General features: G+C 34.0%; 1 protein-coding gene across 10 annotated transcripts in view; it reads right to left on the reverse strand.

The window, feature by feature from the left end:
• VPS13B (vacuolar protein sorting 13 homolog B) overlaps positions 1–12,094 on the reverse strand; it is an 811,203-nt gene that overhangs the window by 267,021 nt on the left and 532,088 nt on the right. For all 10 annotated transcript variants that reach the window (XM_045454090.1, XM_045454093.1, XM_045454091.1 and 7 more), the window contains 2 exons: positions 7,704–7,830; positions 5,209–5,352 (listed from right to left, as the gene is read on the reverse strand). In XM_045454090.1, coding sequence (XP_045310046.1) covers positions 5,209–5,352; positions 7,704–7,830 — 271 coding nt within the window. The remainder of the gene's footprint in view (positions 1–5,208; positions 5,353–7,703; positions 7,831–12,094) is intronic.

Genomic DNA, 12,094 nt, shown 5'->3' on the forward strand with positions numbered 1-12,094 from the left:
AATTATAGAGTGGAATATGAAGGGACATGTACTTTTTAAATATGGAATGCACTTTGGATTTTTGAATATTAAAAGTTTATCTATGTTCTTTCTCAGCTTGTCAATATATGTATAGAGAAACAAGAAAAGGTTAATTTAAACAAAAGAAACATTCTAGGAGTCAGCAATCATGAAAGTCATAGCACTAGAAGGGAACACTAAAAATCAAAAATGACAAATATAGGCTGAATGATCTAGCGGCCTCACCCCATCCAGAGTACATTGTTCAGAGCAAATATATTGGAAAAGTTTTGATCAATATGAAAGGCAATTTGCCTAAACCATCAGCTGGTCATTTTATTGCCTGAAGTGCTTCTCTTTTCTTTAAATGTTTTATTTATTTTTGAGAGAAATAGTGAGAGAGAGCTGGGGAGGGGCAAAAAGAGAGGGATCCGAAGCAGGTTCTGTACTGATAGCAAAGAGCCTGATGCAGGGCTTGAACCCACAAGCTGTGAGATCATGACCTGAGCTGAAGTTGAACATTTAACTGACTGAGCCACCCAGGCACCCCTGAAGTGCTTCTCTTTTAGCTATGTACTTGAAAGTTTGTGCATTGTCCATACAATCAAAATTAGTAAGTGTTGATTTAAGCAATAATCCTTAGATCGTTCCACTGTTTTCACTTCTATTTCCAAAGGTTTGTCCATCTTTCTTCCCCTTTGTTTATAGTGTAGATGTTTCCTCTATTAACAAAAATCACTCACCACGTTCTTGAACAACTTTTAAATTAATCTCTCAAATAAAACCTTGTCAAAGACTGTGTGGAAATATTATCACCATCCAAATGAAATAGAAGAAAAGAAATAATAATAATTAGAGCAAAAATCAATAAAAGCCTCTAGCCAGGCTAACTAAAAAAAAAAAAAAAAAAGGCGGGGTGTGGGGGGAGAATAAAACTACTAGTATCAGAAATGAGAGAGGGGACATCACTACAGATCTTATGGAAATTAAGAGGATAATAAAGGAATATTATGAACACCTCCATGTCCACACATTTGATGACCATTTCAAGGAAATGGACCAATAACTTGAAAGACAATCAGAGACAAAATTCATACAAGAAAAAACAGAAGGTCTGAATAGCCCTGTATCTGTTAAAGAAACTTAAACAATAATTAATAACCTCCAAAAAAGAAATCATCAGGCCTAGGTGGAGTCACTGATTTCTAGCAAATATTTAAGGAAGAAATTATACCAATTCTGTACAATGTCTTTCAGGGGACAGAAGCAGAAGAGATATTTCCTAACTCAATCTATGGGGCCAGGATTGCCCTAATATCAAAACCAGAAAAAGAGATCACATGCAAAAGAAACTACAGATCACTATCTCTCATGAATAAAGACACAAATATCTCCAACAAATTATTAGTAAATATAATCGACGATGCATAAGAAGAATTATACACTATACTGAGATTTATCCCAAGTATACAAGGCTCATTTAACATTTAAAACTCAATTAATGTAATCCATCACATCAACAAATTAGAAAAGAAAAATCAAATGATCATATGAATAGATGCATCAAAAGTACTTGACAAAATCCAAACCCATTGATGATAAAAACTCTCAGTAAACTAGGAACAGAGAGAAACGTCCTCAACTTGATAAACATCTACAAAAAACCTAGAGTGAGAAACTTGAAACTTTCCCACTAAGACCAGGTAGAAGTCAAGGATGTCCTCTTTCACCACTATTTTTCAACATACTGGAAGTTCCTTCTAGTACAATAAGGCACGAAAAGGACATATAAGTATTATAGATTAGGAAAAAAGAACGATCTTTGTTCACAGATGGCAGGATCGTCTATGTAGAAAATCTGAAAGAATTCACATAAAAACTCTTGGAATGAGTAAGTGATTACAGCAAGGTTGCAGGATATAAGGTTAATATGCAAAAATCAATTATATTACATTTCTGTACACCAACAATTAATGAGTGGAATTTAAAATTAAAAGCGCAATAGCATTTACAGTAGCATACCAAAAATGGCACACTTAGGTATAAATCTAACAAAATATATACAAGATATAAATAGGAAAACTATATAACTGAGATGAACAAAATCAAAGAATTAAATAAGTGGAGAGATATTCTGTGTTCATGGACAGGAAGACTCAATATTGTCAAGATGTCATTTCTTAACTTGATTTATAGATTTGATGCAATCCTAGTAAAAATTCCAGGAAGTTATTTCATGGCTATTGGCAAACTGATTCTCAAGTTTATGTGAAGAGGCAAAAGAGACAGAATAGCTTCTACAACAGCGAAGGAGAAGAACAAAGTTGGGGGAACTGACACTGCCATACTTTAAGACTTACTATGAAGCTACAGTAATCAAGACAGCATGGTATTGGTGAAAGAATGGACAAAAAGGTCAATGGAAGACAACAGATAGCCCAGAAATAGACCCTCATGAATACAGTCAAATGACCTTTGACAAAGGAGCAAAGGGAATACAATGGAGCAAAGGACAGTCTCTTTAACAAATGATGCTGGAAAAACTAGACATTCACATGTAAAAAAAATGAATCTACATACAGACCTTATCCCCTTCACAAAAACGAACTCAAGACTGAGACTATAGACTTAATGTAAAACACACAACTATAAGACCTAGAAAAGAACATAAGAGAAAACCTAGATGATCTTGGGTATGGTGATGCCTTTTTAGATCCAACACTACAGATACGATCCATGAAAAAATTATTAAAATTAAAAACTTCAGCTCTGTGAAAGACAATATCAAGGGAATTAGGGAAAAAAAGCCATAAACTAGGAGAATATATTTGCAAAAGACACATTTGATGAAGGACTGTTATCCAAAATATACAAAGAAACTCATAAAGCTCAACAGTAAGAAAACAACCCAATTAAAAAATGAGCCAAAGACTTTACAGACCCTTCACTAAAGAAGATATGCAGATGGAAAATAAGCATACAAAAAGATGCTCTACTTCATAGATCATCAGGGAGATGAATATTAAAACAACAAAAGACACCATTACACATCTAATAGAATGCCCAAATCTAGACCACTGACAACACCAAATGCTAGTGAGAATGTGTATCAACAGGAACTCTCTTTCATTGCCAGTGGGAAGGCAAAATCGTACAAGCCACTTTCGAAGACAGTTTGGTGGTTTTCTTTTTTTTTTCTTTTTTTTAATAAAACCAAATATATTCTGACCATATGATCCAGCAATCACACTCCTTTCTATTTACCCAAAGGAATTGAAAACTTCTGTCCACACAAAAGTCTGAAGATGAATATTTATAGTTTTATTCATAACTGCCCAAAGTAAATAAAGAGTTAACGACAAATTTGCTAAGATGTATAAATTCCTAAAACACATCAGAAATCTATGAATTTGGTTTTACTGATATGAGTGAGAGATTCACAAACTTAGCACAAATAATATAGGAATGTAAAATATTGTTTCCATGGGGCACCTGGGTGGCTCAGTTGGTTGAGCGTCCGACTTCGGCTCAGGTCATAATCTCACAGCTCGAGAGTTTGAGCCCCGCGTTGGGCTCTGTGCTGACAGCTTGGAGCCCGGAGCTTGCTTTGGATTCTGTCTCCCTCTCTCTCTGCCCCTCCCCTGCTCATGCTCTTTCTCTCCCTCTCAAAAATAAACATTCAAAAAAATTTTTTAAATATTGTTTCCAACCCTACTTTCTTCAAGGACTTCATCGAAAATGCCATGGGAAAATATCTTTTGCTCTATTTATTTTCAAGTCATATAATTATATCCTTATAGACTGTCTAATATATATTAGAAAAAAGTTGATATTTTAGAGACCACATAGCTCTTCAGCCCCCCCCCCTTTTTTAATGTTTATTTTTGAGAGAGAGACACAGTGTGGGGGAGGGGTAGAGAGTGAAGGAGACACAGAGTCTGAAACAGGCTCCAGGCTCTGAGCTGTCAGCAAAGAACCCGATGTGGGTCTTGAACTCAGGAATAGTGAGATCATGATCTAGGCCAAAGTCAGACACTTAACTGACTGAGCCACCCAGGAGCCCCAGCTCTACAGACCTTTTAAGAAAGATACTGAGCAAACAGAAATCATGGATGGTAAAAGACAGTCTAGTTAGAGAATCTTCATTTATAAAAATTTACAGCTTTATCATTTTGAAATATTTTTTTTAAAAATAAAGAAGACTGATAGACTAATAGTTATAATACACAAACTGTGGTAGAATGGAAAGAGCACTGACTTGAAAGACTTAAATTAAAATCTCAGTTCCACCATGTTTTAGCTATGCATGAATGATTTCAGGAAGGTCACCTACCATCTCTGAGCCTTATATGTAAAGTGTTAATAATGCCCATATCAATCTCACAAGATGGTTGTGATAATATGCTCAACTTACGTGAAAATGCCTGGCACACTGCCTAGCATCAAGTAGCTCTCAGTGAACACCTCTTCCTTCCCTTCCTTTTTAATAAACAGAACTCACGAGTCTTCAGTGTATCTCTTGACAAAAATAAAATCAATGTCTTTTTCACAGGTAAATGATTTCTTGACTTGAATTTTTATAGGAGATGTACCCTAAGTACAGATAGGATTATAGAAGTATGGAAACAAAAAAGAAAGAAAATATATCTTGAGAAGCATCTAATAAGAAGCTTTCTTTGTTTCACACTGACATGCTTTGTGGTTACAAAGCAGGCTTCCAACCAACACCGGATCAAAATTAAAATTCTAGGCAGGCATTCAACTTTTATGATTGTGTCCATTCTTCACTGAGCATGGGAAATGAATGCTTTAGAAGTTATTTATTGAAGATATTCCCATAGTGCGATTACAAAGTTCACTTCCAAAAGAGGCCCTATCCCTGTAATATATCTGAGTAAGTGAAAGCTACACCAGGTTTCTTGTGTTGTACTTTTTAAAAAAACTGCAGCAGGATACTAAAATCATATATTTTAACAGAGGCTTTTCTGAGGCTAAGCCACAACAATTCTGCAAATGGACATGATAGGCAAAGAGAGACCAAACAAATTTCAAAAACAGAGAACACCAATCCAATATAATTTATGACCATATTTTGAATAAAATTAAATATAGAATAATTAGCAGAAAGCATTTAATTATAGTTTTCCTATTATGAATATAAAGTTGGCACAAATGCAGTAAGACTAATCAAAATCAGGTAACAGTTACCTCTGTGGCCTTGCTTGATGGTTCCAGTCCAGTCATATTTGCTACTATTAACTGATGTAAGAGTTGAACTTGAGCCACACTTAGGAAGAAGTCCAGGTTTGTGGTTATATTCACTTCCAAGGAATGGCCACACACTAAAATCTCCTGAAAGGGGCAAAAAACAAAAACAAAAACAAAAACAAAAACAGAAACAAAAAACTGAATACAGATAAAGATACATGATTGCCATTAGATGATAATTTATCATTCTTACTTATTTGACCTCTACTACGTTGATGCATTCTCCTGGGACTCAAGTTCATATGTTAATGAGAATAGCAGAAATGGACAGCGTAGGCACTCAACAGAGTTTAATGGAATAATTTAATAAACATTTATGAGGTCCCGCTGTGCACTGGGCTGTGCACTAGTTGCAGGGAAACAAACTAACAACATAAACACTAATTTTTTACCATTTCATATACATTTGGCTTTTTCATACCTCAAACTATCATTTCCATATGTAAGAGATGATGTAATTCTTTAGCATAATCTTGTTCATTCATTCAAACTAACAAATATTTACTGAGCATCTCCTAAGTAACATGCACTATAGTAGACTGCTAGGGATATCACAAAAAATAGATTGGCTTTAAATGGCAACTTGCTCTTGAGGAAGGAGGTTACAATCTAGTTGGGCAGACAGATATAAACAGGCAATTGTAGGCAAGCAATTACAGTTACAAGTGGTATGGTCTGAGTCTCCTCCAAAGTATACCCTCCAAATGATATATAACAAAAGAGAGTGCTGAAGCCAAAGATAGCTAGACTAATTACTTTCACTTTTTCAAGCTGCTAAGATCTTGGCAGCATTAGGTAGATGTCTACCACTTAACTGATGCTGTTCTGCATAACTTGAGTCATTTGAACATTCATTGTTGGAAAGCCATTCAGGAAAGGAAGAAAGAAGTGAAAAGCAATCCAGAAGCTTCACTTAATAAGGAGAAGTTCTGCCTCTTGTCATGAAGTGAATGTGGACAATGTTCGAATGCTTGGAAACGTCCACTGAACCTTATCCTTATTAGTGTCATCCAAGGGAACGGACTTAAAGGAGACCTATGACTGGTCCAAATGCAAACTACAGAGCTTAGAGTAGATTTTAATACAGCCATAAAGAACAGCAAGTCGGGAATGAATATTCCTTTTTTTGGGTTAAATAACTTATACTCCCACAAGTTCCCTGCTTTTACTAATTATAGGTAGAAATTTTATTCCTCAAGTAATGATGAAAAGAAATAAATTCATGTACTTTAAATCAACTGTGTTACTAAATAAGATATTTGCAGACCTACTTAATTTTTATACATTTTTTTTGTGGATAAGAAAAGATACTATACCTAACCTAGCTTTCCCTACAGGGCAATTATAAACATCAAATAAACAACATCCATAAAAATATTATTTTTAAAAACTCAGAAAATGAATGTGAGGTTTTATTAGCTTAGATTAATATATTTAATCTTTACTTAATTTTTCTGAACTTTTCATAACTGCCTCTAACTGTGAATGATCGAAGAGTTTAGGTTTTTAGCATAACATAAATTTCTGTGAAGAATACTTTTAAAATTATGATGGACATTATTCTTATATTTCTATTCTAAGCATAGAGGCATTATACCATAGTGATCAGACTTGAAATCTGGATCCACCAGTAACTGGCTAGTAACATTGGTTAAGTTACCTAATCTCTTTTGATCTTAGTTTCTGGATCCATAAAATACGAATACTAGTAGGGGCACCTGGGTGGCTCAGTCGCTTAAGCATCCAACTTCGGCTCAGGTAAAGATTTCACGGTTCGTGAGTTTGAGTCCAGCTCGGAGCCTGGAGCCTGCTTTGGATTCTGTGTCTCCCTCTCTCTCTGACCCTACTCCACTCACACACTCTCTCTCAAAAACATTAACTAAAAATATGGATACTAGTAATATCTATTTCACAAGGATGTTGTGAAGACTAAGGTAATCCATGTACAATTTTCCATGTGAAGTAATCCATGAGAACACTGTCAACGTTGTTGCTTTCACCGGAAAGCAGGAGGAGGTTGTAGAGGTCAGGGTCAGGAGTGTATGGTTTGGAGTCAGACCAGTTGGGCTCATACCATGCATGCTCTGCTACTTACTACTTGTGAAAATATGGACAAGTTATTTGAGTTAGCCTCTCTAGGCTTCAATTCCCTCATCTATAAAATGAGGATAGAAGGAGTTAACTGGGTTATTATGAGGATTGAATGTAGTTATAAATCCTCAGAATTATTATGAGGATTTGATGTAGTTATGAATAACTACATGAAAAGCAATAACTAAACAGCACTAGAAAGTACTCAATCATTTCTGGTTATAGTAACTTATTAATAATAAGCAATTTGACATCCTGTACACTAAAACTAAGAAAATCCCTAACTTACAAAGAGAAGCTACTCCATTACATAGACTGAAATAAAACCTAAATAAAAATCTAACCTCAGTGTGCATATTTTCTGGAGAAATTATTTTGGTGAAAATGATAGCAGGTGCTCCAGTTATTCGGACAGAAAAATCTGTTAAAATGGGCGTTAAAATTGCTCTTCTTTCTTGATGCCGCCGTATGCTAAAAGACAAAGTAAAAAATGATTAGCCATTTCATTTTTTTTTCAGGGATATTTTTCATTAAAGTTATACAAGTCTTTGCACTGCAAACATGTATGGTAAAATTACATTATTATTTTGAGAGTGCTTAGTTGTAAATTTTACAGTCACAGTTTTACAACTTCAATTCTTTACCTCAGATTGATAAAAGGAAAAAATTATTGAGAAATTTGGATGCAATTAATTTCATTAGTCCTATCCTCTCAACAAATAAATTTGTTTTTAATTCCTTTTGTTCTTGCAAATAACTTAGTATGTATTGTTATCAATAATAACCTTACTATTTGGTGATAATTTTTAATTTCCTATTTTTAGTATTTCTGACCTTCTGGTTGACAACTGCCATCATTCCAACCTTATGAGGTTCACAAGTATATCCTCTTAATCTCTGAATGACCTCCTTTTTTCAAGTTCTAAGAACTAAGTTCATGGATTATTACTGTATATACAGTTCATGAAACAGCTTTTGTGACTTTGATACTGAATGCTTCTTCACAATAACCATCTGTGGGAAGTAAAAACTATTACTAACCCCATATTACCTATGAGGAAATGAGGATCAGAGGCTAGGCTAAGGCCACCTAGTGGAAACCAGAGTTACACAACAGGGCCTGATAGTGGAGCAGCATTTGGCCTCTATTTTAATTCTTCTTTACACATTCTCACCTGTGATCAGTTACTTAGCACAAAATTTCTACTCTTCTACCTACATTAAATTGCTAATAATTTCAAAGGAGTACTACATACATGGTAGAAGATGAAACTGGAAAACACTGAGAAACTAAAGCTTATGCTAGTACAGTTCTTCAAGTCTACAGTCCATTTTCTAAGTTTTCTTTTTATGAAATATATTGTGTGTGTGTGTGTATATATATATATACATATATATATATATACACACACATATATATATATATATGCATATCCGCGCGCACGCACACACACACACACACACACACACACACACACACACAGTTCTACGTTTTACCAGCAAGCTGTATCTCAAAAGTTCTTTGGAACCATTAAATTAATAGTCCTTATAAATATGTCTCTGTTATTCACTTATAAAGTGATAAAGCTGAGATCAGAGAACTAGCATAAATTATCTCATGACAAATCTCATATAACCCTCAAGTCTTTCTATATCCTTTTCTACCAGAGTAGTCTAGAAAATAGAAAGTTCTAGTATCATTTGTTCAATTTTGCAATGGGCAGAGTTTTACATGGTGTCTGCCAAAAAAGCAAATTGGATCATCCGGTTTTGTGACACATAAGTATTGGATTTCAAGAAAGTCAATTTTAAAGAATTAGGAGTTCTGCTGAATGGAGGGTAACAGGAAGAAATATTAAAATCTGTGAATACAGAGGAAAGGTTGTGATCCTGAGAGACACCATAATTAGAGCTTAATAGCTCAAGTTCCATAAAATGGCCAATGTGAGAAACATGTAACATCTGATGTGCTCTCATAAGGGAGTGTTTAAATATATGATGTATTAAAAATACCTTAAAATGGAAAAGATGGCAGGGAACCAAATAAGAGCAAATATTAACTAAAACACCCAATGGGAAAAAAGAGTACTTATACAGATCATATTTTTCCCCGTCATGTGATGAATTAAATCAGTAACACAACGTATGAAAGACCTATGACCTTAAAATATAAAAAAAAATCAGTAAGTCAACAGTCCTTTATTATAAAACTATAACTTTTCTGTTAACACAATGTTAACTTTAATTTTGTGTTATTTCTTGTCTTTGAGGTAATGATACATATTTTTTAAGTCATTAAAAATTTTTATAGCTTGAAATACTTCAAAAGAAATAACTATTGAAAAAATAATTAAGAGAATTAAATTCTGCCAATATTTTACTAGATAAGTGCACAGGATTTACAATAACAAAAGGAGGGGGGAGCCTGGGTAGCTCAGTCGGTTGGGTGTCCAACTTTGGCTCAGGTCATGATCTCACAGTTTGTAGGTTTGAGCCTGCACTGGGCTCTGTGCCTAGAACTTGGAGCATTGAGCCTGCTTCGGATTCTGTGTGTGTGTGTGTCTCTCTCTCTGCCTCTCCCCAACTCTCTCAAAAATAAATAAACTTAAAAAAATAAAATAAATAAAATAAAATAACAAAAAAGGCAAGTGAAACTCAAATTATTAACTGACATTGTTATTGACTTCAGGGTTTTAACCACTCTAACTAAATCAAGAGAATAGATTATTATTATTATTATTATTATTATTATTATTATTATTATTTTACTATTCATTTCCCCTATACTCATCTGTTTTGTTTCTTAAATATACAGAAAAGGGAAAGAAAAAAGAGAGGGAGGTAAACCGTAAGAGACTCTTAACTGTACAGAACAGACTGGGAGATGGGTGGGGACACAGCCTAACGGGTGATGGACAGTAAGGAGGGCACTTGTGATGAGCTCTGGGTGTTATATGTAAGTGATTAATCACTAAATTCTACTCCTGAAACTAATATTACACCATATGTTAACTAAAATTTAAATAAAAACTTGAAATAGATAAAAAATATTTACTATTTAAGTATAGTTGACATCCAATATTATATTAGTTTCAGATGTAGCAGGGAACAGATTTTTTTTTTTCCCATGGCCATATAGAGGCAATAGGCTAATCCTTACATCCCAAATAGGGAAAGATTTTTTTTTATTTTTAATTTATTTTTTAAATGTACATTCAAGTTAGTTAGCATATGGTGCAACAATGATATCATGAGTAGATTCCTTAATGCCCTTTACCCACTTAGTCCCTCCTTCCTCCCACAACCCTTCCAGTAACCCTCTGTTCTCCATACTTAAGAGTCTCTTATGTTTGTCTCCCTCCCAGTTTTTATATTATTTTTGCTTCCCTTCCCTTATGTTCATCTGTTTTGTATCTTAAAATCCTCATAAAATATCATGTGACTTCACTCATAGGGAAAGGTTTTTAAATGAGCTGTCTACCTAGATCTGGGGCCCTTAAAGGTTTGACAAAGCACTTTGTATCAGAAATAGAGAAGAATGAGAAAATATGACTATATTGGCAAGAGAGCTTGTTGAAAAAACAGAGATCTCCCCAGAAGATGAAAAATAATGGGAAATCCCTCATGTGTGTTTGGTAGCTGTAATTTATATTACTGTACTGGTTTAGGAATACCCATTCTGAATTATTTATATAAAACTGGAATCAGACTTTTCATAACCCTGGGACATTTGTCAGAAATAGATGCAAGTAAAACCTGTCTGGAAAACATGCCCTCAAATAGACAAAAAGGATTCTCAGGGACAAAGACCACTAAAGACAAGCTCTTGAACAGATTATTTTATATACCCCCACCCACAAATTATTCTTTATTAGCAAGAGGAAAATTCAACCCCATTATCAAATTCATTACCAAGAACTTCTGATAATGAAATCACCATATGAACAATTCAATAAATTTGTATTGTTTAAAAAATAATAAATGAATAAATAAATAAATGCTTAAAATTATTAAGTACATACTGGATAGAATAAAATTGAGGAGTAAAAAACCAAGGTATTATCAAGAGTCAAAATAGATTTGAAAAACAAATACTACTTCCAGAAATGAAAAATACAGTCACTAAAATGAAATATACAGTAGATGTGGCAAATAACATTTTACACGTAGCTCAAGAAAAAATTAATAAACTAGAATACAGATTTGAGAAAATTCCAGGAAATGTACTAACTTAAATTTTAAAATGGCAAGTTTAAAAGAAAAGAGACATGGAGGGGTAGGTCCAACATATTTAATTGGTATTCCAAAAAGAGAGAATAGAAAGTAAGGAAAAGAGACAACAGCAAAGAGTTAATAGCTGAGAATTCTTCAGAACTGATGATATATAAGAAACCACAGATTCAGGAAGCACAATGAGTCCTGGTTCAGATAAATACAATAAAATCCACCATCAGACATCTCTTGGTGAAACAGGTGATCACCTATTATGAATAAAAGATAGCAAACAGAGAAAACAGATTATCTATAGCATGCTAGGGAATATGAGGTTAGGAGAGGTGTAGAAGAAATATTTCTCTAGTATACTAAAACAGTGATTTAATGTATTTCTACACTGCCCATAAAAAACAAGGAAATGGAATAGTGATTTCCACCTGTTATCTAACATACAGGATTAAACCCGTGGAAATATATTAAACCCTGTGTGAGGGTAAAAACAATTGGGCAATTATAAAGT

Source organism: Leopardus geoffroyi, chromosome C3 (assembly GCF_018350155.1).
Source record: "Leopardus geoffroyi isolate Oge1 chromosome C3, O.geoffroyi_Oge1_pat1.0, whole genome shotgun sequence".
NCBI lineage: Eukaryota > Metazoa > Chordata > Mammalia > Carnivora > Felidae > Leopardus > Leopardus geoffroyi.